The sequence below is a fragment of the Poecilia mexicana genome, unplaced genomic scaffold (genome assembly GCF_051168715.1).
Source record: "Poecilia mexicana isolate PSO_F unplaced genomic scaffold, ASM5116871v1 scaffold_5, whole genome shotgun sequence".
NCBI lineage: Eukaryota > Metazoa > Chordata > Actinopteri > Cyprinodontiformes > Poeciliidae > Poecilia > Poecilia mexicana.
Genome location: NW_028263374.1, coordinates 27,815,665 through 27,843,118, shown reverse-complemented (window position 1 = coordinate 27,843,118; position 27,454 = coordinate 27,815,665). Strand labels below are relative to the sequence as shown.

At 43.5% G+C, this 27,454-nt stretch overlaps 2 protein-coding genes across 2 annotated transcripts; one reads left to right on the top strand and one right to left on the bottom strand.

Annotated features, from left to right (window-relative positions):
- Positions 1-68: 68 nt before the first annotated feature.
- On the bottom strand, positions 69-17,227 carry nisch (nischarin). The gene is made up of 28 exons (XM_014986247.2): positions 17,032-17,227; positions 16,084-16,167; positions 15,786-15,968; positions 15,160-15,208; positions 14,882-15,045; positions 14,715-14,810; positions 14,455-14,550; positions 14,213-14,365; positions 13,375-13,443; positions 13,109-13,294; positions 11,977-12,105; positions 11,510-11,623; positions 10,997-11,063; positions 10,737-10,849; positions 10,197-10,273; positions 9,801-10,073; positions 8,706-8,983; positions 8,191-8,414; positions 7,623-8,062; positions 6,880-7,058; positions 6,473-6,617; positions 5,515-5,653; positions 4,451-4,601; positions 4,249-4,368; positions 3,134-3,289; positions 2,895-3,061; positions 2,243-2,394; positions 69-1,801 (listed from the first exon to the last, which is right to left on the bottom strand). Exons 1-28 carry the CDS (start codon positions 17,110-17,112, stop codon positions 1,480-1,482), a joined length of 4,407 nt encoding a protein of 1,468 aa, XP_014841733.2. The 5' UTR covers positions 17,113-17,227; the 3' UTR covers positions 69-1,479.
- Positions 17,228-19,415: 2,188 nt separating this feature from the next.
- Positions 19,416-21,151, top strand: LOC106917355 (uncharacterized). The gene has a single exon (XM_014986246.2). The coding sequence runs from the start codon at positions 19,787-19,789 to the stop codon at positions 20,390-20,392; it is 606 nt and encodes a 201-aa protein (XP_014841732.2). The 5' UTR covers positions 19,416-19,786; the 3' UTR covers positions 20,393-21,151.
- The last annotated feature ends 6,303 nt before the right edge of the window (positions 21,152-27,454 follow it).

Genomic DNA, 27,454 nt, shown 5'->3' with positions numbered 1-27,454 from the left:
GGTCGGCAAATCGAAATCCTCTTTTCTGAGATTGAAACAATTGACCAATCATGAAACAAAGCCAGAAAAAGGTTTCAGTCTGACTTTTATTCAATGGCTTTCATCTTCAGAACAAACTTACGGGTTCTCCATTCAGTCATGCTGACTGTAAAATACAAAAACAAACTCTGGGAATGTGCATATATAGAAAAAAAATACAACACTATAATAACAGTGATTATGATATTTAAGACTTCATGTTGGAAACATTGTTAGAAACCTAATCTTTTTAATGTTTCAGGATGAAAAACATCCAGTCTGTCATAAAGCAACAATCCTGTTAAATTAATATTAATAAAAAGCTTCGACATACAGTCCGTTAATACTGTTCCGTCTGGTATAATAATGTGCAAGAAATACAACGTTCAGAGCAGATTGTGCCAAGCAGCTGGGTGAAAGTGTGTGTGCAAATGGATTTATGCAGCAGAACAGAGAAAATAAACACATGAAATCAACTTTTGGTTTTAAAGCATATTTAGGAAGAAATCAAGCAGCTTTGGAATCACTTGTTTATGTTGGGGGGACTGAGGTTTATAAAGTTACAAAATCAACAGCAATAATTTGGGTTATTTAGAGAAAACAGTGGTTGGTTCATTTGTCAGTTTTTTCACCAAGTTATTCATTCATTTATAAATGTAGCAGTTTCACACTGAATATTTAGCTTGAAACCGCTACATTTCTACGTGAATGAATAACTTCGTGATATTTTCATCCGATAACAGGCTAAGTAACCCAGATTAATTTCTGAAAGTAACTGTCCCTGTCTCCGGTATTTGTGCTGAGTTCATTTATTTAAAGATTACGCACTGCAGATACACAAAATCATTTTGTGGAGTTTCTAATGCAAATATCTTATTACACTGGAAGTAGGACAAAACAGTCTTAAAAGTACCTTTTCAGCAATAAATAGGAGCTGGTTTAAAGTCAATAATTCCTTAATATTGATTAAAAAGTACTATTTCTAACAACAGATTATTTTATCTATTATAATCTGAAAAATGTCTTGTTATAAGTGAAATAATTTGCCAATGGAACTAGCGCATTTTAATCGATATTAAGGAATAATCAACTTAAAACAAGCTCTTATATCTTGCAGAAAAGTAACTTGTAAGTTAGTTTTGTCTGATCTCAAGACAACTAAGATATTTGTGCTAGAAACTAGACCAAAATTAATTTGTAAGATTTTGTGTTTTTGCAGTGCATCAACATAATATTGAGCATTAGACTCCTGTGGTCGTGCTGCAGCGCCCCCTGCAGTGCAACACCAGTCCATTTGTTTCACTTCCTGTTTTTAAAAAACGAGCGGCTCTGAATCTTCGGCGCTTCCAGCAGCAGACATCGAGACGCCTAAAAATAACTTCAACTAGAGTCGGGTCCACTAGGAGCACCCCCCAGGTCCAGACAGCGGTCTTCATGGCGACAGTGGACCCCAGCGTCCAATCAGCCTGTGAGCTCGACAGGAAGCTCCCGGCTGCACAGCGCCTCCCACTGGCGGGCGAGCAGCGAGATCAGCCGCTCCCTGCTGTCACCCCCTGGCACAAAGATGCACCACTGCACCTCGCCCTGGCCGCCGGCCACGCCCCCCGGGGGCGGAGCCTCCGGGCCGGCGGGGGCGAAGTGGTCCATGGTGAGGTGGCAGAGCAGGTCCGGACCCGGCAGGTCGTCAAACACCAGGGTCAGGGCCTGGGGATAGGGCTGGTAGCCCAGCAGAACCCGGTCCAGGTCCCGGATCCGTCGGGCCTCACACAGCTGGTAGCGCCCTCTGCAGGACGGGACAGGAGGACAGCATGATGTAACCATGGAGACAGGAGGACAGAGTCACTTCCTCAGACCAGGTGCATTAAGGATTTGTTTAGGACTTATTATCTTAATATAATCTGAGCTGGAATTGTTATAAAGGACATTTAGGACTACATATCCCATAATGCCTTGGAAGGAGGAGGAGAAGATTTTAGATAGAGAGAGCCCCTAAACTCTGTAGTAAATCATAACTGTTATGATTTGCTCAGCCGTCGTCTTTGGATTAGTCAAATATAATAATAATATACAACCAGGTGAGGCTAGAAGTGAGTCACCTGGACATGCTGGGTTAAAATCTCAAATCATCCCAGGATGGAAATCTCCCAACAACGGACTTGTCATGGTTTGTGGCTGACTGACAGATTAGAAGTGGATGTGAGACCCGAATAGTTCTGTGTCCCACCTGGACGGCGGCTCCTTGGCGAAGTCCGGCAGAGGGTAGCTGACGTAGTCCTCGTCCAGCAGGAAGACGTCCGTCCCAGTGAGGACCAGTGTCCGGGGCTGGAGGACAGGAGACCGCTCAGTGGAGGCGGACGGCTGGCTGGGCATTTGGACCTGCAGGACAGACAGAGAGGTTACCATGGTTACCAGGGTCACCATGGCGCCACCAGGGGGTAAGTCTGTAAAGCAGAGGTGTCCAAAGTGTGGCCCGCGGGCCATTTGTGGCCCTCTGAAGGATTTTGTGCAATCCCAAAAAAGTCAGAAACTGTGGACCAGTGTTATAATGCAATAGTGCAAAACCTTTTTTAAGGTGTTCTATTTGTAATGATTTACAATTTTGCTTTAGTTTTCTTATAAGAAAACTAAAGCCAAAAGCACAAAAAGTAAATTTTTAAATACTTTTTTGCCCCCCACTGCTTTCAACTGAAGGATTTTGCCCCTAGTGGCAAACAGTTTGGACACCACTGGTCTAAAGGAGGACAGAGGTTGTCTTTAGAGCATCGCTGATGAGAGAAAGCAGCTCCAGCAGTCCCAGAGCATGACGCTGCCACCGCCTGAAGACGCTCCCTAAGGTGTCCAGTTTGTCTCAGAAGACGAAGGACAGCAGTTTTCACCTGGAAGACGAGCAGGTAGAGCAGGATGCTGCAGGAGGACGGAGGCACCTCACTGGCAGAGGTCTTCCTCTCTGACACGATGAAGGTCAGATCTCCCATCTCCTCGTCGCTGGGGTAAATGAAGCGCACACTGCTGCTGTGGACCAGCTCGTAGTTCTGCATCTTCCCTGCAGGGGGAGACACACGCAGTCAGATCTGGAGATCAGGAGGGACATGTCTCCGTCTGTCCTCTGGGTTACCGGTGAACTGGGAGTAGAAGTCCTGGTCGGACGGGTCGGGTTGGGGCGGATGCTGCTGCTGCTGCAGGCTGAGAGCTGCCATCAGCCGCTGCAGGAAGACGCTTGTCCCGTAGCTGTCCCTGCTGAGACAGCAGACCACCTGGTCCGCAGAGCGTCCTGCAGGGACACAGACGGTCAGGACACGGGGACAGGTAGGCCTGTCATGGTAGGACACTTCACTGGACGATAAATTGATCCAAAAGTTATTGCAATGAATAATAATATTGTTGTTTTGAGATCATTTTTAAGTGATAAAATAATCATGGTATAATAATCCAAAAACACATCATCACAGATCAATAAACTTTAAACTCTAATGAACATTTAACACTGGAAGTGGAAGAAATTTTAAATATCTAAAATAAATAAGCAAAACAAGAGAAGCATCAAGGGCTGGACAATAAATCAATATTGCAATAGACACTAGATCAATATCAATAGATAATAAATCTGATAGAATGTTCAATAAAGAAAATATTCTCTGAACTCCAATCCAGAACCACAAAGCATTCTGGGGGATGTAGGCAGAGGAAAGACTAGCTGTTTAACCTCGGCTAGCTAAGCTAACTGGTGGCATCAACTCACTTACTCACTCTTTGGTTACCTAGCAACTGACTCATTATCTGGTTACCTAGCAACAACTTGTTCAGTAACTGGCACAGCAGCAGTTTAAGGTTTTCCCTCATATCTGATAAATAATAAACAACAACAGCGCTGAGTGAAAACTGTGGAAATAACAGGTAAGATCCGGCCAGCATTTTGGCAATATTTCAGATATTTAAAACAAAAAAACTAATCAATAATTATCTACATCAACTGATATGAAGCGCTTACATCATGATAGGTGTTTTAGCCACAACAAAACAACAAAATTAATTATGAAGTCTCTTTAAACAAAATTGTCCTTCAAAGAAAAGGGCTAGTTGAGACCGAAGCACCAGACTGAAGACTTTAGTCAGAGTTTTTGGCAGAAAGAGAAAAACGATAAATCGAGCAAATGGAATTGAGGTTGTTTCAATTTGCAATGCAATTAATTGATTTATTGGTGCGACAGGCCCAGGGACGGGTCCACTCACCTACCACCCTGAAGTTCTGGTCAAACAGTCCCACGTTGACGGCCTGCAGCTCAGCCAGCCGGACGCTCAGGCAGCTGCAGAGACTCGTCTCAGCGTCCTCAGGGCTTGGAGCGTCTGTCCCTGAGACACACAGGGACAGTGGACATGAGGACGCCGGGTCGGCATATAATCACCAGAACCGGTCCGCTCCTGGCAGTCCTACCTGAGTGGGGATGCAGCGGCGGGACGGAGTCGTCCAGCAGGAAGTAGATGGCCTCAGTGGACAGCAGCAGGCAGGAAGTGACCTCACTTTCTGGAGCCTTGTAGAGCAGCACAGAGAGCCAGCAGACATGCCTCAGCTCCTCGGCCTGCGACTGGGTCGGGGAAGAACCATCAGAACCAAAAGGACCTTCAATGGTCCGGAAACACAACTGCCTATTTTAGTTATTGATTATTCTACCGATTAACTGTCACATTCTGCAGATTTTTCATTTAACCATTTTAGTCTTTTCATACAATATTACAAATTCAAATAATACTTTTATTCCTTTATTGAATCAGAAAATAAACATTTCCTTCCTAAAAATCAACAGCAGCTAAAAAACAATAAAAAATACTTCTAACATCAACATGTGAAAATCCTTTCTGCTTCACTTAACATTAATACAGATCTGGGGATTATTTATTAGATTAATAACTGAATAGCAAAAGATGATTAATAGATAGGCCTGTTGCAATAAGCAATAAATCAATTAATTGCATGATAAATTAAAGTATAATCATAGGGAAATTAAATACAGAAAATGTACAGACATAAATAAATTTACAGAAAAAAAGTTTTTATCTTAAATAATAAATGTTTATCTAACGGATAAACGAGCCTCCACTAGGTGGCAGCAGTGTCCCAATTAATTAACAGGCTGATTGTTTAACTTATGACGATAAAGTCATAGTATTAGTAGAATAAAAATGCAATATTACAGAGAAGTTGTAAATGTTGAGAGTCGTTTTAATGAGAAAAAGTTTTTATTTGAGGTGAGCAGCTCAGTCCATCTGGTTCTTCCTTCTAGTCCTCTCAAGGTTCTGCTGCTGCTGATAATAATTTGGTGCTGATGTGTTAAAAGATTCATTGTTTCATTTTTTTAAAACAGATACTAAATGTAACTTCACAAGATGCTCAGCGTTCCTCATTTTAACAAAGTTTCAAATAGTTCTCATAAAGTTAGGACTTTATTCTTGTACTCTAGTGACGAGAGGAGAGAGTGTGAGTCGTTTGAAATGCTTCACCTGAGCTAAGTATCTGCTGAAGTAGGAGAGCAGCTGCTGGCCTCTGAGTCCGGCCAGGAGCTTCAGTCCAGGTGAGAGGCCCGGGACCAGGTGGGGCGGCGGCTGGTTCTCGTCACCTTGGAGTCTCAATGAGTCCCGACTGCAGAGAGAAACAAAAACATCCAATTATGTCACCAACAGACAGAAACAGGCAGATCATAAAACCCCATCCAGCTCGGTGTCTTTCAAAGAGAGGCCACCAGAGGGCGCCAAGGGGCTTCAGACAGCTGGATGGAATGTTGGAAAAAAGTGCTAAAATAAAATCGACTAATAAATTTTGCAATCATACATATTTAGTTATGTATTTAATTGTCATTAAATTTAATCTGTCTTTTACAACAGTGCATTAAGGTCAATTAGATAGGAAAAAATAAATTTTCACCAAATAAATGAAATTTTCTGGGGGTAAGGGGGGAGAACAATTTCTGAGTTTAAAAAGTTGAAAATTTGCTTGGAAAATTTATGAGAAAAAAAGCTTAGTAATTTCTGACTTTGAACATTTCCACCAAAAACACTCAGAAGTTTTGAGATTAATCTCAGACGTGTTTTTTTATTATTATTTTGAATTTGTAAGTTTAACAATTTGAAAAGTTACTCCGATAAATGATAATATAGTTATTTTGAGACAGTTTTCAAGTAATATAATGGTAATACACATTCTCATATTAAATTCTAATGAACATTTAACACTGCTACACTTTTTAAGTATCCAAAATAAATAAATAAAAACAGAAACAACAAATAAAACAAGTTATGAAGTCTCTGTAAAGAAAATTGTCCTTGAAATAAGGGTCAGTTGAGACCAAAGCACCAGACTGAAGACTTTAGTCATCAAATTTTTGGTAGAGAGAGAAACAATAAATCAATTAGCTGGATTTAATTTATAATGCAATTAATTGCATATTGCAACAACACCCACCTGCTGCAGCCTGACTTCCTGTCGCTGCAGCCTGACTTCCTGTCGCTGCAGCCTGACTTCCTGTCGCTGCAGCCTGACTTCCTGTCGCTGCAGCCTGACTTCCTGTCGCTGCAGCAGCAGCAGGGCTCCTTGGTTTGACAGCAGCCTGGAAACAAGCAGCAGTCAGATGAGACGACCTAGTCGATTCTTTTCTCTGCAGCGACTTTTTAAAAATGTTTTTTCTCTGCTTAACAGACTTCCAGCCAAGTCGTCTTTTGTTAAGTGTTTGCTGTGAAATTAGCTAATAAAGCCTGTAAGTAGCTATGAACCATTTTATTCTCTGTTTCTATGACATCACAGCAACTAGTAGACTGGACTATCATCATGTTGAAGTAGTGCGCCCCCTAGTGGTATTAGCTGGTCCTCACCGGGTCCAGCTGGGCCTGGGCAGGGCCTGCAGGGCCGGGGCAGCGCCACCACCTTCAGCCCCTCCAGGGAGGCTCTCCTCTGGCTCAGCTCCCCCAGGAAGGAGCTCCTGTCCTGGGCCAGAGGGAAGAGCAGCAGCAGCCTCTGACCTTCAGCCAGCAGATCCACAGAGTGGCGCCTCCTGGTGGAAACATGATGCCAGCCGTGTTTAATTTGCTTTAATTCAAATCCAGTTTGTTTGTCTAGAAAGTCCGGTTCGTTTGGGGAGGTGTGAACGCTAATCGAACTCAACCAACACACCTCGGTCTCGGTTCGATTAAAGCGAACTCTGGTTCGGTTTGAATGCATATGTGAACAGCAAGGAGATCACAGACTGCTCCAAAAGCAGGAAGTGGACTATAACGCTGGGAATTCTGGGTAAATACAACCAAACAAACGTGCTAATCAAACACTAGAGAAGAGGAATCCTACAATCACTAAAATCTGACGCTACGGTGTTTTTGTTTACATTTTGTAAAGAAGGAAGTTACATTCAGCGTTTTCTTTTTTGTGTCAATTCCTTCGGTAGTTCTTGGAACAGCGCCCCCCCAGGTGAGGAGGGGAGCAGGTTTTTCAATCAGTTTGGATTGCCTGACTCAGAGCAGTGTGAAAGAGAACCGCAGCAGCTGGAAGTGAACAAATGTTTGGTGCCCAAATGAATCGGACTATCGGATCTGAAAACAGCCTCAGAGAGTCGGGTCAGAACCTGAGGCGGTGCTGCGGGTCTGGACAGGAAATGCGGTCGGGTCTGTCTCCCATCTCTCTCTGGTCGGGGTGAAGGAGAACCGAGCCGAGGGCCAAACGGACCAGCCTGCACCAGGATGACGAAGAGGAGGAGGAAGAGGAGGACAGGGGGACAGGGGCACGGTCCATCCACAGCTGCCTGAAGTCCATCCGGAGAACCCAGAGGGTTCTGGGCGTGAGGAAGAGGAGCGACAAGAGGCCGGCGTCCTCCGAGCCGAGATCGGAGGGGAGCTGGGCGGAACCGGAGGCCGGCGAGGAAGAGGAAGGAGAGGAGGAAGAGGAGCAGAGGATGTAGGTGGGGAATCCTCCCTGAGCTGCCAGACTCTCCTCCACCTCCCAGGGGCTGAGGAGCGAAGGAGGAAGGAGCTGAGGAAGAGGAGGAGCCAGGAGGTCTGAGGGGTCCTAGAAGAACCAGAACCAGAACCAGATGAAAATATACACCTCAAGAAGGTTCTGACCCAACATGAAGGTTCTGAATGGGAGACAAATTCAACCCGACATTTGAATCGAACCACGGCGCCGACTCTGACCTGAAGCAGCCCGTTCAGCTCGGTTCTGGTCTGTCGGACCTCCTCGGCTTCAGAGAAGACGAACCAGCGGTTCTGACCCGTTTTGATTCCAAACGAGAGGCAGGAGTCCTGGAGCTCGGCCGGGCAGTTCAGCAGAACCTGGGAGTATGGTACCACCAGATCCGCCTGGAGGCCCGACAGAACCTCCTCCACATCTGGACTCTGGTCCGGGCCTGAGGAAAGATCTGAAACACGATTACCTGAGCGGCATCAGCTGACCCAGACGGATCCAGACCCAAACCCATTCAGAACCTCAGAGGTTAGATCAAATAAAACTTCAGAAAGTTCTTCCTGGGAAATTAGTAATATTATAAACTAACCACAATATTTATAATATTATTTACAACAAATCAATATTAATATTATTATTATAGACAAAACAATAATAAAATATTTATATCATTTAAATAAAATATTTTAGATAATTATTTTAAACAATAATATCTTCTTTTCTCCATATAAAGCCAGGTGCTTACCTCTCTCCTGATTGGCTGACAGGGAGTCACGTGACCAGCAGAGCAGCGCCAGCAGCCGGTCCGTCAGAACCAGACACGCCCCCCTCTGCTTCACCTCCTCGCCGACCAGGACACAGCAGCACCACAGAACTCTGCGGACCCGAACCTCCAGCTGCTCCTCGCTCGGCTCCTCTGGCCGGACGCCAGGCTCCTCCCCCTCCGGGAAGGGGGCGGAGCCAACCACCTCCTCCCCAGAGTCATCCAGGCCCATCTCAAAGTAGCCGTCCCTGGAGCTCAGACTGCGGAGCAAAGGGAGGAAGCCATCTTGAAGAAAAGTCCCGAATTAAGCTGAGCAGCAGGAAGGTTTTCTAAAAGCTGACAGATTTCAGCTGCTTTCATTAGAAATATTTAAACTGAAATAAACTTTGACATGTTTAATACTTTATAAAAAATATTATTCAACATGTTTATTGAAACTGTCACTACATCGTCACAGACAGATGATCTGTGAAAAAGATTGAGCTCCTCTGCCTTCTCCCAGTTCTGACTATAAACAACAAATCAGAGCCAGGAGGTGGGTCTTAGCGCTGTCAATCATCCTCACTCCCCTCCTTGATCTCTGCTATGCTGCAGTTAGCATAGCCTGTCATGAATGCTCAGGCTAGTTAGCATAGCCACCACTGGTTCCTGTAACCGTAAGTTGCCATTACTACATTTAGCAGTGAGTACATGAGGATTACTGACAGCGCTAAGACCCGCCTCCTGGCTCTGACTGGTTGTTTTTGGACGGGAGCAATTTATTTCTTCAGGGCAGAGGAAGGGAGGAGGCGTAGGAGATTATCTGCCTTATTTGTTTGTTAACAAATATGTAAAAAAATAAAACATTTTTAATAAAAGTTCCAAACTGCAGCTTTAAGTTCTGGATGTTCCAGACAGGTGAGAACTTTACACCTTTAGAAAAATTCAGGTAAACAGAACAATTGAGCAAAGATTGAAATTTGCTGCTTTATTAAAGCATTAAATACTTTAACAAAGAGTGAAATGAATAATTATAAATTCTCTGAGGGAAACTAATGGGAAGAAAACAGAAAGCGACAGAGAGAGCGGATGAATCACCTGCGACTGCCGACGTCGGTGGTCTGCACTTCAGACTGAACGTCTCTGGAATCAGACCGCCGCTCTTCCTCCTCCTCCTCCTCCTCTTCCTCTCCTCTCTTCGTCTTCTGCTCCCTCAGGATGGAGCTGAGCCGCTGGGAGAGCTGGGTAATGAAGTCTTTGTTGGACAGGGACAGGGCGAATAGAAAAGAGGGGAGCAGCGGACAGCAGGTGGCGCTGCAGGCGGAGCAACGATCCTGCAGGCGACTGGAAAAGGAAGCTGAGCAGAAACAGCTGGAAGAAAAAGAATTTAAAAATTAGGTTTACACGGCGGTTTGAGTTTTAAAAACATTAAATCACATTTCATTTGTTTTACTGAGACATTTCTGTGCTTTCAGATCACTGAGCTCCACTGACCAGACGGCTGCAGAGGAAGAAGCTGCGTTCGCTGGTGGGAGTGGCTGTTCAGGTTGGCTGAGTGCAGAGTGTTTTATCTACAGGAGTAAACACACACACACACACACACACACACACACACACACACACACACACACACACACACACACACACACACACACACACAATAAAAACCCAGAAACCTCAGAGCGAGACAAAAGTCTCCACAGAAGACCTGAGAGCTGACCTTTCACCCCATTTTAGCCGCTTATCCCCAAACACCCTGCCAAAATATTCTTAATGATAATTGGATATAAATTCAGGCATTGAGAGGTTAAAGGTCATCATAAATATTGTTGAGGTGGAGGCACTGGGCCTTCTGGTGGATGTAACATCTGAACGTTTAGCATCATTTAAGGTGGAGTTTCATATTAATCAATATGTAAATATGCCAGATTTAGCCACAGATGCTAGTTAGCATCACATCAGAGTCGCTCTGATCCGGTGCCAACTGCTCCAGCCACGTGGTTACCATGGTGATCAGGCGTGTCTGAGCCTCACCTGAGCAGGTTCAGCGGACAGGAGGTGTGTGTCGGAGATGTTAGGAGGGGGTGCGGCGTCTACAGGGGGAGGGGCGGCGGGGGGGTCGGGGTCGTCCTCTCTGCTGGTCAGTCCTGAACAAAGAGAAGCTGAAAGCGTCAGTGGGACGAGACTGGGTCTGTCTGGGCGGTCCAGCAGCCAATCTGACCCGGGGGGGCGGGGCATGATGTGATTGGTTCATACTCCCTCTGCCAAGCACAGCCTGATACATACATGATTACCTTGGCTGGGGCAGGACGAAGAGGAGGAGGCAGGAGGAGCTGCAGACGCCCTGGAGTCCTCACTGATCTGACAACAGAGAGAGGAGCAGCTCAACCAGCAGCGGAGGAGATCAATGCTTCGGTTTTAGCTCGGCTCTGATTCGCTACAGCTCAACTCAAACTGGGGATCAGCACAGATCCCTTGATGTCCTTCGCTACGAATGAGCACACGGTCATTAAAGGAACCGGATTTTAAACAGGAAAATGTTTCTGATTAAAAAAAAAGTTAATTCATTATTTCCATCTTTTAATATATTTATAATATTATATAAGAAAGACGTAATGATAAAATAAAAAATCAGCAGAATATGACCATTTTTAAAATCCAATTCATTGTCATTATAATAGATTATGATTATAATTGTGAGCTGCAGCCCTACATGAAACAGAACAAACTAAATAGAAAATGAATATTTTAGTGAACAACCACTGTATCATCCGCAGAAGAGCTTAAAACTCCGACTTCCTGTTTACCTTCTTATCGCTGCTGCTCATGCGATCTTTGACCTCTTTGGCTTTCTGAATGGCTTTCAGCACTTCCACCGTGTCCAGCTCCTTCTCCGTCGTCGCTCTGCAGTCCAGGCTCACCTGACCACGACCGGGACGCAACAGGTTACAGACATGGCATCTCCAAGGTTATTACAGTGAACCAGAACAAACAAAATAACAAAAACTGAAACTGAGAAAACATTTTAACTAATAAACACCAACAAACGCACTCTAAAACCTAATTAAAACTAACTGAATTAGACAAACAAAAAGTCACGATGAAATAAAGTTACACTATAATGAAAAACCCAAAACTATTATAACACAGGAGACCTTCTTCTCGTCTCCTCCTCCTGTCAGATGATTAATCTACCGGATTTAGACAGAAAAGCCTCTGATTCAGTCACCAGGACCAGCTGGTTTAGAAGAACTGGGCCAGGAGAAGAGCCTACCTCTGCTGCCCGGTCCCCAAACTGGGCCAGAACCTTGGTTCTGTAGTCTGGGATAATGCACATGGGGTTACTGGACAGGTTGAGTTTCTCCAAGCAGGGCAGCGCTCCAATGTTCCTGATCTCCTCCAGCTGGGAAAACACACAGAGATCCACCATGAACAGGTTTTTACTGGAAACCATTAAACCAGGTCATTGTAGCTCATAATGGAGGCAGAGACATGCAGCCTGGGGAGATTAGCTACATGAGAAGTAAAATAGATGCCAACAATGATGAGAGAACATCAATTCGTTTTTCATTTGAACATGTTTATGGAAAGAGTCTGGAGTGAGACAGTGCAGTACTGTGCCTCACCTCAGGAGGCGCTGTGCCACACAGTGAATGAAGCAGGAAGTTATTTCTATTCTCTTCACCAACACACTTGTTTAATTACAAATGTCCTACATGTTGATGTTCCACAATCTGCTTAACATATTCAATGAATGCGAGTGATACATTTAATCTTTCTGATTGTCCATAAATGAATGTACAGTGAAAATGTGAATGGTGAGGCAGGAAGTACCGTGCCTCACTGATAGAGGGCAGTGCTGAGCCCCATAGGCACAACAGGCAACAGGTGCTCTTCTTCTATGCATTGAAAAGACAATCAGAAAAATAGAGTAAATACAGCTGGGATAGACCTGTTAATGGCCAATTTCCTTTTTGGCCGCCAGATTTTTAAAAATGAGACAGAAAAAGGACAATTTTCACAACAAAGTGACTGATATTTGTGGAAAAGGATAAGTGAGAGATAAATATAAGGTTATACACAATTTGCAATATTTGTCCGAAAAGAAGGTCAGCCAAAGTAAACATCTAAATTTTAAGAAATCAAATTAACCTTATATTAAATATTCTTTGGTTTTTCTGGCTTATTGTTGTTCTATTGCGGTTCTTTGGTTCGGTACAGATTACAAAACAATTAAAAGCTTTAATCAGTAAAACTGAAATGCAAGGTTCTATAATGGATTTTGGATTTGTACATCTGACTCGAGAGGAGTTGGTGCCTCATCAGTCATGTACTGAATGGAGTACAGAGTCCATTATGCTAACCAGCCGTTAGCATAATGGTGGTTACGCTAACACCAGGGTTACCTGTGCCAGCTGGTTGTGGCTCAGGTCCAGGTTGACCAGAGAGTAGAGCTTGGAGAGGCCGCTGAGCGTCTCCAGGTGGTTCCCTGCCAGGCTCAGCGTCTTGATGTTCCCCAGCCGCGTGTGAGCCGCCTCCAGGCTGCGCAGGCGGTTGTAGCTCAGGTCCACGTGCACCAGGCTGTAGAGGTGCTGCAGGAAACAACAAAACAGGCGGCTCAGCATCAGACAGGACCTGCGGTTCCGATGGTTCAGGACGGTGCTGGACGGACCTGCAGGTTCTCCACAGACGACAGCTGGTTGTAGCTCAGGTCCAGAAACTCCACCTTCGGGATGAGTTTCTGCAACGGGAACACCATCAGCTCCACGCTGACACACACACTACACACACAGCAACATTTCCTACAGAGACTACAGAACTTCAACGTTTGCATAAATCCACACATTAAACACCATGACCTTTCTGAATGTTCCCTTCACTGGTCTGCAGAAAATAATGAACTTTATCGGTGAGAGGAGAAATCGGTTTAAAAAAGCTGTTTGGGTCAGTCTGGTTTTGGTCCAAGTTCAACAGGATTAAGTTCAACTGTCAAGGCAGGATGCTCGTCTTCAGGTTAGTCATCATCATAACCCCGCCCCCCCACATGACCCCACCCATCCAGGAAGCAGTCTGCAGAACCATTCAGATGTTTTCCTTTTCTCCACCAGTGGTGTCCCGAGTTCAGCTCTCCTCCAGAGAGCTGAATGATCTGGAGAACATCTGGAGGAAAATGTCTGACAATCTGACTCCAAAGGTTCAGTTTACAGGACGGAACAATAATAGAACCTGGCTATTGCAGTTTCTATATTTCCACTGACGCCCAAAGTATCGGTTTATTTTATAGCTTAGCGTCACATTTAAGGTGGAATAAAATTATTCCTGACCAGGAGGACGAAACTTTCAGATCCTTTGTGTTCAACTAGATTATTTTTTATTTATCTTTAATTAGATCATAGTTTACAGAATTAGGCTCAAAGAGACTCTGAGGTTTCATTAGTTTTTAGGTCAGGCTAATCCTGACCGATCAGACTAACTCAGGGTTAGGTGAAGCTAGACTAACCCTGACTCACCACTGAGTCGTCGACGGCGCCGATGCAGTTGTGGCTCATGTCCAGCGTGGTCAGGTGTCTCCAGACAGGAACCAGTGCCGTGACAGGACAACCAGGCTCCGCCCCCTCAGGCTCCCACTGTGGGAACTCACTGGCCTCTGGGACAAGGATGGACTGGAGGGAGGGACGAGATCACAGGTTCAGGTTCTGGTGCATCTGGACCCAGGCTCCAGGTTCTAGCTTCAGGTTCTGGACGGACTCACCATCATAGACTCAGTGGAGCGGTGGAGGCTCAGCGTAGCCAGGCTGGCCCTCAGGGATGGCAGACCCTGGATCTGCTGCGAGCTGCAGTCGCTGATCTGAGGATGGAGACAAAGAGACGCTTTCAGCACAAACATGATCAACCTGTCTGGGACGTCGACATCTCGGAGCCATCGTCAGAACTTTGGAGAACATCAGGAGTTAAATGTTCTCAGATCTCATGCCGGTCGTCCTGCTGAAGCATTGTGGGAGCTGAAGTTACCTCAATCTGCAGCAGGGACTTGAACACCGACAGGTCGAAGGGGAGACTGCTCTCCTCGATGTTACTGGTTCCTACTGGACCTCTGCTCCCTGAAATCTAACCAGAACCAGAACCTGCATGAACACCCATACACTCTGCAGCAGGAACACGCAGTTAGGCGGCGTTACCTTGAGGTAGCGCAGCCTGCAGGTGAAGTCCAGGATGTGTCCCAGGTCCGTTCTGGCGTCTCCGCTGAGGCAGGTGGGCGTGGCCAGGCGGAGCTGCTGGGAGACGGAGTAAAGCTGCAGCGGACGCAGAGAAAACACCTCTCCTGCCTGCAGCAGCTGCTCCCCTGCAGCACAGAGACACAGCAGCTAGATGTCACCGGCATTTCACCCAGCAGATCCAGAAGTTTTCGGTGGTTCTGCCTCTTCGTCTAAAAACGGTGTAAAATGGTTCCTCTGACCTTTATGGAAGAGCTCCTCTGCCAGCGCTGCTGTGATGCCATTAATCTCCTGAAACAAGAGATTAAAAGGATTTCATTTTGGATTTAACAACAAGAACCAGAAATCAACTATCAGTTGAAAAAACATTGCAGAGAAAAACCTGAACATCACAGAGAGAAAAGGAGAACTGCTGATTATGACCAGTCAGGGGACTGACAAATGTGGCTGTCAGTCCCCTGCCTGACAGCCACATTTTCAGTCTGACTTTCTATTCTCCTTTTGTTTCAACATCAAGCTGTTATGAAACAGGAAGACAATAAAACAGTCTGGTTGTTTTGTAGCAGAGCAGGTGCTTTGTACCCCCCTGCAGCTCTAAGGAAGAGCTGCACCTTGTAGGTGAGGCTAGGTCCAATCAGGTGTTTTAAACAGCAGAATGGTTGCCACGGAGATTAAAGGATTTCTCAAACAGGCATGAAAGAATCAAAGTACCACCGCAGTGTGGTTTTGATGAGTGAATAACATTATGGCATGATGCAATGCTCAAAAAAGTTGATTTTAGTTATTTTTTAAAAACTGGAGCAGGAAGTTTTCTGTCAGCCATAATTAAACGAGCTGGTCGTAGTGCACCTGCTCAGGTGATACTCACATAGAGGTGGAAGTGCAGGAAGTAGGCGAGGGGAGTGGGCGTGGCCTCTGGAAACTGCTGCAGCAGCGTCTGCAGGTAGAGCTCCAGCTCCTTCTGCCGCCGCTCCACCAGACTCTTGGAGTTCTTCCCCAGGATCTTCTTGGGAGGAAGGAGACGGCGGTCCACCTTCTTCTCCACCGTCAGCTATGGGTTTGAGATGGGAGGGAAAAGAAGTTAAAGCTGCAGTTTGTTTTTAAAAAAAATATATGTTTTTTACATATTTATTAAAACTGTCACCATGTAATGGGCTGTTGCTCACCTTCTCATGCAGCTCGTAGAAATCGCTGTAGCGGTGCTTCACCGTCCACCGGTGCAGACCGTCCATTACATCGATGACGTAGACCTGAAGGAAAACAACAAAGCCGTCTCCATGGTCACTGCATCAAAACACAGCAGATCTGTTTAACTGTTACGGTAATCTGGTGCTCAGTTGGTGCTGCATTGATGCATCACTGAGTCAATGAAGCATGGCATGGAGGAGAATACCCTGTGGTTCTGCTGAGGTTCTGGAAGTCCAGATTGATTTAGACTGGTCATTGTTGCTTCTGGTGACCTTTAACATCCTATTGACAAGTATTTCATCTAGTGGTCCTTCTGGATCTCTAAATGTTTTAGGATTTCATCCTAATCTGATCTGAGAGAAAACTTCGGCCCATTGAGCAATGGGCCGAAGCAACATCAGAAGCTTCTGATGTTGTCTTTGGCTCTGGAATGTAACAGCTGACTTGGATTGGATGCACATGTTGCACATCATTTTCCTTTCATTTAACTTTCCATTAATTTACTTGCATAAAGCCCAGTATGAACAACCAGCTTCTAATTGACCTTTGCAGCGTCCCCTCCTTATGGAGAGACTCACTGAGCGTCTGCTGCCTTTCCCGTGATTTTAAGAGCCATAACTCGGTGTTTAAATTTTTGAAATCTTGTTTTTCTGGTCTTATTATTACAAACTTATGATAAACTAGATTTGATCCTTCTTGTAACTGTAAGCTTTAATCGCTAAAATGTAGGAAAGCTACATCACTGTGTGTGATGTAGCATCACTGTGTGTGATGTAGCCCTGATGACTGTTTCATTAAACGAGACAGAATGTGTTACTATGACAACGGCAGATCTAAAGCCTTCAACTGTCAAACAGAGGGGCTGCAGCCTGTCTGAATGTTTCATTTAGCATCAGTCTTGCCACAGCCCTAGCTAGCAGCCGTACCGTGTAGTTCTCCACCAGCTCCGAACCGACCACAGTCACCTTCCGGGCCGGAACCGCCTCTGGAAAAGGGCCGGGCTCCATCCTAATCCGCGGAGAAACACGCCGAACCGACTAGAGCGTTAAAAAAGCCAACATTTAATTAAAACCGCGTCACAGAGAACCCGCCGCCATGTTTGTTATGATGCAGCAGCTGCTGACCGCTTAAAAAAAAACTTTATTAACAATTCTTTTGACAAACAGGAAGTTGTTAAACTGGAGTCATGTGATCTGATTTGTTTTCATTTTTCTGTCTCTTGGCTCTGAAACTCATTTTGTTGGTTTTATTCTGATTTTGCATAGCTTTGACTTTGTTGTTTTGTTACATATTTGGCCGATGTGGCCGGATGATGCATTTTAAGCAGTTTAATAAAGTTTTTGACATAAAGAGCCTTCTATGTCATTTTGGTCTATTTATCCTTTTTCTAAATGTATCTTAAATACAATATTCCTGCAATTTAATTCCTACTTTTATTTGTTATTGATTATATAATTATTAACACTGTTAGACCCATTTTGTAATATCACACATCAAACAACAAAAAGTTAAAATATTGATTTTTCTTTATTTTTTTTTCTAGATTGAACTCTACTGTTCGGATTGGATAGGAAATGCAAACCTAGCAACAACGGCCACTACTCCTAAACTCAGCAAGATATCTGTGATTCAGTGATCCTGATTAATGGAACAAGAAGAAAGTAAAAAAATAAGAAATGCAATGTCTAACGTGTGTACATGTGTCATTTTTGTGCAACATTTGCACAAAATGCAAACTAAATCATGTTTTATGTTCAACTTTACAACATTTCCATCAAACTTCCCAAAAACAAAAAACAAAACAAAAAACATGAAAACGTCATATTTTATTCTCCAAAATAAAAAATCACTGCACGACTCCAGGGTTAAAGGTGAATTTCTAGAGCTCACATGTCTCTGAGCGGGTACTCATCATGCTTACCCACCCTGCGGTTTCACGGATGTTTTTAAAGTGGAGTAATACATTCCAACCGCATGGTGGCGCTGCTGGAGCAGGGACGGGACAGAAGGCATCTGTTCTGAGGAAGACTCTTTCTTTTTTCTTTTTGTTTGTCTTCAGCATGCCCCCTGCTTGATTCATCCATTGACCTGGTTTCTGATTAATCTTCTCAGCTTTATATTTTGATGATTTACCATCATCAAACTTGTTGTTAATCATTACACATCAAATATGCTGGTCAATATTCCAGTTCAAAAGTAACTCTAAACAAGTGGGGGGTTTAGTCTTGATTTAAAGGAACTCAGTGTTTCTGCTGCTTTGCAGTTTTCTAGAAGTTTGTTCCAGATTTGTGGAGTATAGCTGAATGCTGCTTCTCCATGTTTGGCTCGGATTCTGGATGCAGAGCAGAACCAGAACCAGAAAACCTGAGAGGTCTGGGAGGTTGCTAAGACAGCAGCAGATCTTTAAGCCGTTCAGTGATGTATAAACTAACAACAGTACTTTAAAGTCTATTCTCTCAGTGAAGGACTTTAGAACTGGGTGATGTTCTCTCTCTTCCTGGATTTTTAGTCAGAACACCAGCAGCAGCGATCTGGATCAGCTGCAGCTGAAGAATTGATTTTTTAATTTGACCTGTTGCTGTAATCAATGCAACTCAAGATAAACTCATTGATGAGTTTCTCTAGATCTTGCTGGGACATTAGTCCTTTAATCCTGGAAATGTTCTTCAAGTGATAGAAGACCGACTTTGTAACTGTATTTATGTATTTCTGAATGTTCAGAAATACATAAATACATTTTGGGCCTGATCTCCAGTTTCTAGCTGTAATAACTGAAGCTGCATGCTGACTCTATGTGGTTCCTCTTTAGATCCACAGATAATAACTTTAGTTTTGTTATTTCCAGTATTTTTATAGTGTCTCTGAATTTTAAAGTATTACGAATAAAAAGTTTATTAGTTCACAACGTCCAACTTTATTAATAAACATAATAGTTTAATTATAAAGTCAGGAGTTAATTTGCCTTTAACCTTGCAGATTTAGTGGACGGTGCTCTAATGTGCTGCAGCAGCCACAGAGCTGCTCGAGTTGTTGTTGTCAGACAGGATGGGGGTGGGGGGTGGTAGCTGTGGATCAGATTACAGCAGCTATAACCGAACCGGACTGAACCATCATCAGGCTGCAGGGGGAGTAACGCTCTCTGCTGGAGACAAAGAGCTTCATCCGTCTGGGTCCAGAGGTCCAATTCTCAGCAGATCCACTGACACCTTTGACCTTCTGTCATGTTCAGAGGTTTAATCCCCAACCGGAGGCGCCTGAAGGCACCGCCCCCCTCCCTCTGCAGGAAGTGGACCGGTCCAGCTCTTTATGTTGGCTGTGAGGAGGAGGAAGAGACACCTCGAGTGCTGTCAGAGCTGAGAGCATCACACTCCCTGACCGGACTCCAAGCAGCCTGACGTTCCCTGAACGCCTCATCAGTTCACTGCATTCACTCCGCACCCGATCCAGCAGCTGATCCAGCCTTCAGTCAGGAGAAGAAGAGACATCGGGGGGAAGAGAGTCAGACCAGCAGGCAAGCTGCTGCTGCAGGCGGAGGAAGAGCGGGCGATGCACCAGCCAAAGCCAGAGGTCAAGAAGAAAAGAGCCAGAGTGGTGAAAAGGTAGAGCGACAGAGAGGAGGGTCAGCCGTGATCTGAAGCAGAAGCGATGTGAAGCAGGAGGAGGCGGTGAGAAACACAAGAAATGCTCTCAGAGATCATGTGCAGGAGGATCTTCCAGCAGCAGAGGCGGGAGGACGAGAAGCTGAGAGACGCCGACATCCGCAGGAAGAGCGGCGAGACGCCCGGCTGGACGGCCGGCTGGACTAAGAGCTGCAGCGGCCGCCTGCAGAGCCGGAGGCAGAGGGGGCCCAGGGCGCGCCTTCCCCGCCACAAGCCCCGCCCCCATCGCCCGCAGCGCCCCCGCAGGCGACTGCGGTCTCTGCGTCCGGTCAACGTCCAGGGCAAGGGGGCCCGGGGCATGCAGGCCCCCCAGAACACCAACCAGTTCCTGATGCAGGAGAAGTACCAGATGCAGCAGCTGCGCTCCGACTCGGTGGGTGGCGACAGCGGCTGCAGCTCCGACAGCGACCTGGAGCTCACAGACATGGACTCATACCTGGGCGTCCTGGAGAACGCCAGGGGCGGCCTGTTGGACAGCCCTGAGCCGCCGCCACAAGGACCGCCGGGGCCGCGCGTCTTCCTGCAGGAGGACAGCATCCAGTACGTCCCCTCGGAGGACGACCTGCAGCTGAGCCACAACTTCATGCAGAGGGACTTCGCTCAGTTCTGCGACTTCCTGGCAGCGTGAGGATGACCTTGTGACCGTAGGGGGCGCTGTTGCATTTTAACGCAAAGCTTAAAAAGTGGAGGGGTTGGGGGGAGCAAACGCAAAATAATAAAATACAAAACAAGCAACAAATAAACAGTAATATCTGATCACTAATAATATGACTACTGTTAGAAATATTTACATAGACCTGTCACAAAAAACAATTTTGCTGGATGATAAATTGTCCCAGAAGTTATTGCAATAATATTGTTAATATTGTTATTTTGAAACCATTTTCAACTAAATTGTGCTAATAGTATAATAATGCAAGAACCCATTCTCAAAGATTAAATTCTAATGAATATTTAACACCAGAACTGAATTTCTCCTTTTGCGTTTGTTTCTGGCGCCGCCCTACAAAGGTTACAGTTGTGTTAAAATGCAACAGCTCCTCTTATTGTCACAGATTATGGTGTAACACCAGCCAGTTTACTGTCCTCACTGAGTCAGAATCTGACCAGACTCCAACAGAACCGAACCAAGTGGAGCTGGGTTATTGTTTTCTACCATTTTTATTTGTCTTTGTCCTGTCTTGGCTGTGGACATTTGGACATAAACGTCTCCGGTCTCTGGTCTCTGTCTCTTGTTGAACACAAAAGGAAATGGTGGGCATGAGCCCCAGCAGCCAATCAGCATCCAGCTGGCCAGATCAGGCTCAGATGATTGGCCGATGAGAACTCTGTGAAGCTTTTTACTGTAAACCCAATGAAAATCAATAAATGTTTGTTATTATGACTATCCTTGTGGATTTACATGAGTATAAATTTTCAATTATTACAACAATGAAATTGTAACATTTCACATAAAACCAGTTATAGAGCTTTAAAACTCCAAAATCTACAAACTCAAGACATTTAAGGCACAAAAATTCTTAAAAATATTTAATCAACATAATAAAAATAACATTAAAAATAAATACATTAAAATCCTGAACACTTTGGACAACCAAGTTATGAGGAATTTAGCAGACGATAACCATCTACACCTGATAGCTGTTTGACATAAATTTATTCATAATTCACTGTAAAACATAATCGGATGTATGAAAAGCATTTAAACATCTTTCTGGCTTCTCTGACTTAAAGGGCCTGTATTATGTAAAATTGACTTTTGAGCTTTACATCATTCTGTAATATTGCTCCTTCATCAAAACGAACTGGACTGTTGCTTTGATTCTTTCATGCATGTTTGGGAAATCCTTTAATCTCCATGGCAACCATTGTGCAAAACAACTGGGTGGATCTAGCCCCGCCTTTGAGGCGCAGCTTATCCTCAGAGCTGCAGTTCCCAAGCCTCTGCCTCACAAAACAAAAAAAAAAGGAAAAAATGTTGCTAACGGGATAATAGAGGAGCGATGTTGTGATCACTTCCTGAAGGAGGAGCTTCAGAAAAAGAGACAGAAACCCAATTTCAACAGGTTAAATCAGGAAGCAACATTTCTTTTAAGTCATATTTGATATAATATAGCATTTTTATAACAACTGATTTCATTGTGCTATAAAATGGCACTATGTTAAGCACAGCCTACATATGGAGGCTTTAGTCCTCGACGTCGCAGGTTCGATTCCCGGCCTCGTGACCTTTGCTGCATGTCTTCCCCTTCTCTCATTAACCACTTTTTTGTCAATTCACTATCAAATAAAGGCCACTAGAGCCAATAAAACCTTCAAAGTAATTTTGGTGCTTTAAATGGGGTTAAACCCTGAAGGTCATGTGATCATTTACAGATGAACATTTAGTTGGTGGCAGTAGTGGCTCAACTAAACACAACGGCAGACCAGGTGTATGAAGAGAAAAAATTAGAGAGCAGAAAGTTAAAAATAACAGGAAATTATGCTAATTGGAGAGTAGCAGGAGAAAGTTGCAGAATGAGGAAAAGAAAATGGTCAGTTTGTCCCAGCAAGCAGAGATGTCCTGCCAGCAGCAGGTTTGACCTGTTCAGCATGACCTCTGACTGCCGAGCGGATCACACACACACACGCAGGCATGCACGCATGCACGCACACACGCACACACACACAGACACAGGCTCTGTTTGTTCTGCTGCTTATCTTATCTCGTTCAGAGACTCAGGGTCTCTTTCCACTACAGCAGTGGTGTCCAAACTTTGTGCCACGTGGGCCAGAATCCTTCAGTCGTAAGCATTGGAGCGCCAAAAAATGTATGTTCAGATTAACTTTTTGTGCGTTTTGTTTTATTTATTAATAATAAACTAAAGTCAAATTGTACATCATATCAGATAGAAAACATAAAAAGTTTTGTGCAATTCTGTTGTCATAAAACAGACAAAAAAGTTTCTGATTATTTTAGGATAAATTGCATTGTGTTTGAGTAAAGGTAGTTCAATGTTTGTGGTTCTGGTTTCTCCAAATCTAAGACCAATGTAGAAACGCTGTTAAGATGTAATTTATCTGTCAAAAAAAAATCTTGATCTACAAGATAAAAAAGTGTCCATTTGTCCATTTCTTATGCTTACATTGAGATCTGGGGCCACAGAAAATCTTTCAGAGTGCAGCAAAAGGCCCATGGGCCACACTTTGGACACCACTGCACTACAGCCCTGGTTTTTTCACGGCTTCTGCTTTGTGAGCCAAGCTGTTGCAATGTTTCCTTTGTGTGTCAGCTGCCTCTGTAGACAGGAAGTGAAGTTGATATGATGAACAAATATCAGAAATGCTGTGTTTGTGTGTGTGTGTGTGTGTGTGTGTGTGTGTGTGTGTGTGTGGGCGTGTGTGCGTGCGTGTGTGGGACACACTTTCTCTGCAAACAACGCTAGCAGAAATCTGCAGGCAGACAGAAAAACATGCAAAGTTTACGCTTCAGTCCAAAGGTCCTTTCTGTCTGTGTCAAAGCAACTTGTTATCTTTTAACAAGTCAACAGTTCTCCAAAGGACTTTTTCCAGATTTTCCTTTTAAAATGAGTCGATATGTAGCTGAAAGAAAACAGAAAAAATAGAAACAGCTTGGAAGGAAAATACGAAGGAAAGCTCAGCGTAGCTCTGCACACATTAACTGAAAAATCTGAGCTATTGAGGTGAAAGGGCAGCGATCCAAAAACAAGTTGAGGCAGACTTGGAGCATAAAGGACGGTTAGGAGGACCGCTGACACTCCCACTCAGCAGCACAGCTTCATCACCGCAGAGGTGAAGGATTGTTTTCAGTCTCCTCTAGTCCTGAACCGTGTCAGTAAACTAACTATAGTGGCCATAGCTCTGCAACCCAGAACCCAGAACCCAGAACCCCAGAACCCAGTCTGAACCAGGGTTATAATAGTTTTGAGTTTTTCAATATATTTTTTTATTTCACTGTGACTTTTTGTTTAGTTTTAATTTGCTTATATGGTATAGTTATTAGTTTTTATTAATTATTACTAGTTAAATATTGTTTAGTTTTATTAGATATAGTAGCAGTTTTAGGTTTTTCATAATTTGGTTAATTTGTAGGTGCAGAATTCAAAAAGCGTAACGTATTGTATTGTGTTTATGCATGTATGTTCTCAACAGAAGATAGCCAGACTCAGTTATTGTTGAACACCAACTGATTCTGGTGTTTTCTCTCAGCTTTTATTGTCAACATTTTACCGACTACCCTGAAACATCGCCAGGAGTAAAAAAATAAGTCATTTTCACATCAGATTGAGAGGCTAAAAAATAGATTCATGATCACTAAAACTAAAGATATTATATCCACAAGTTACGTATGTTTTAGTTGTTTCATAAATGCACAATATAGTTCCACTTAGTTCTAGTTTTTCCCCCATTAATTACAGCTTTTATTTATTTCAGTTAATGATATTGTCAGCTAAGCTGCAGATAATGCTAACGGTAAGCAGAGAGTTTGAACTTCACTGCTGCGCTCAAAACGTGACCTTCTTCGCTGCTAGTGGCTAATTTATGTTCCCTCAAGTTTAATATTGAGATTTTCTACTGGATGTTAAAAAAAATAGCTACAGCCCTGATTAGACAACATTTAACCAGCTTTTATATAAAAAAAAAAAAAACACTTTTGGTCAAATTAGAGATAGTCACTGTGATGACTTTCCCCTTAGCCATCCCAGATGAAAGTCACCCAGATGAAAGTACATTTTCTCCATTTAAAGCTGCAGTATATAACTTTTATAAAGAATGTTTTTTTTTGTTTGCTAGAATTTTTTACATTTTTGTTAAAACTGTCACCATGTATTGACATTTTGCTATGATACAGACAATCTGTGAAATATCAATCTCCTCAAACTCCTCTTTGAGCTGCTGTTGCCTTCTGACGAAATGCATCGCTCCTGACCAAAAACAACCAGTCAGAGCTAGGAGGCGGGTCTTAGCACCATCAATCATTAGTATTCAATGCTAAATGTGCTAACGGGGAAAAACAAGCTACAGGGCAAACTTTGCCGTCATCTGTGGCTATGCTAAATAGCCTTAGCATTGATGACCGTGCTAGGATGAGCAGTGCCATGAGATTATGATTAAAAGCGGTAAGACCCGCCTCCTGGCTCTGATTGGATGTTATCACTGGGAGTACTGGGAGAAAGCTTTATTTGACAGATTATAACAAAACAGTCCTGACACAGTGACAGTTTCAACAAATATGTAAAAATATATATATATTTTTATAAAAGTTACATATTGCAGTTTTAAAGCATACCTAAATATTCCAAACTGTAAACTTCTACATATGGTGATGAAAAATAGAACTAAATAAACATCCTCCACACTTGACTGAGTTGGCATGAAGTGGGCCGCATTAAGTTCAATAAAACTTAGAAGATTTTGTTGGTCCAGTGTAGCAGATATTAATATTTTTAATGTAAAGCTGGGATAACATGAATTTAGTCGTAACCCAACTGGATCAACAGTTCGCTGTTGATCATTTGACCAGTTATTTCTAAGTTCAGCCCAGTTTAAGGAGCTACCAGTTGGAACAACACCATAAAAAAAGTGTGGCTCTGACAACACAGAAGCACATGAAGCCAGATGGAAATCGTGACGAGGGAACCTCGACCAAGGGAATCGAAGGAGTTATGGTCACGTTTCAGAACATCTGAAGTGAATCACAGCCCAAATAGAGAACAACGTGTTCCTTTATTCTTTAAGCAAAACCTTGAACCAATCAGATGGTGAGAGGTAGTTGTTGTAGCTCTGCACTAAAACTAGAAACCCTGGGAGAAACCTCCATTACCTCAGTGTATGTGTGAATGGGAGGTGTGTGTGTGTGTGTTATGAATACATGTAGCTGAGGGGGAGAAGGAGGAGCGGACAGAGTTAGATGCCAAAGTTTGGAGTGGAAAAGTACAGCCGTTTGTTCCACTGGTATAAACTTCCCTTTGGTTGCACAGCCCAGCCAATCAGAAAAACACAGCCCAACCAAAACAAATCAACAGTAAGTCTCCAGATCTGCTCCCATTTGTAATAAGATTTATTACCCATTATCACAGATTCCATCCAGCTTGTTTCCTTATCCAACCCGTTTTATTGTCTGAAGAATTCAACATTAAAGCTGCAGTTGTAACTTTTATAAAAAATGTTTTTTAACATATTTGTTGTAAGACAGATAATCGGTTAAAAATATAAACCTCTCTGCCTTCTCCCAGTGCTAACTAGGAACAACCAATCAGAACCAGGAGGCGGGTCTTAGGGCTGTTAATCATTCCCATGCACGTGCTATAGCTTCTCCCTGCAGCATAGTCTGTCGTGGATGCTAGTCGGATAAATGGTTCTTCTGTAATGGTTTCTTTCTCCGTCATTAGCACATTCAGTAGCTAGTTTTCTATTAGCGAACTTGTTGCTAATGTCCAATTAGCTGCTAAATGGTTTCTCTGTTTCCTGGAAAGAGGAAGTCTGGAGATGTGACCCTGGGTCACTGCATATGTGTGAAGACGTCAGGGTCAGGAGGTCAGGAAAAGTTGCACTGAGGTGTTAGGTTGGGCAATAAAACAGGAATGTGTGAAAAAACCTGTCCAGCTCATTTGTTTTGTTATCCTGACTGAACATCCCTACTCTTTAACTTTTGATTTTGGTCCCTCATGTTTTCTTCGTTTATACTCATGAAACATGATATGTCTAAAAAGGAATTAGTTTTGAACATAATTGATCCGATACTTAGCAGAAAAGCTATTTGGGTCCTGATAAAGACTCTTACTGTGGAGAAAATATCAGATTTTGGCCAATAATTTCACACACATTCCTCAGATCTGGGACCTTCTCTGGACACGTTGTTCTTCAGTTGTTGATTGGATTTAAGTGTGGCAATTGACTGGACCATCAAGCAGCTATATTTTCTTTCTTTAAAACAAAGTGTTGTTGTTTGTGATCAGGTGATCTCATAACCCCATTTTATCTTCAGATTCTTCTCAAAAGGGCAGTATTATGTGTTTTCCAGCCACGTAGTACCATTTTATAGCATAATTAACTATGCTAACTTCTGTTGTTATAAATATGCTATACATATTATGTGTGACTTAAAAGAAATTTTACTTTGTAATTTGACACCTTGAAATTGGGCTTCTGTCTCTTTAAAAACTCCTGCTCTTTCTGATACTCTGCTTTAGGAAGTCCTCACAACATGGCTCCTCTATTAACCTTTTAACAACGTTTTTTACCAGCGTTGCACTGAAAAGAATATTGTATGAGCTCAGTAGATGTTGCATCAGGTGTTGCTAATTACTGCTGGCTAGTCTGAAGGAGCTGAGTGGGAGAGCAGCTGTGCCTTGAAGGCAAAACTTGGGGCATCAAGGAGGTTTGGACAATTGAATGGTTGCCATGGAGATTAAAGGATTTCTCACACATGCATGACATAATCAAAGCAGCACTCCAAGTATGTTCTTGATGAGGGAATAATATCATAATATGATGTTAAGGTAAAAAATTTCACACAAGGCTGCCCCTTTAAATAATGTCTCATAGTAATGCTTCTCAATTCATTCTTCTATTATATAAAGTCTGAGAGTCCCAAAGCAGAAAAATGTTCCCAAATCATGACACTACCACCAGCAGCAGTAGCACAAACAATTGAGCCAAGGGAGGATGGGACCATGCTTTAATATTG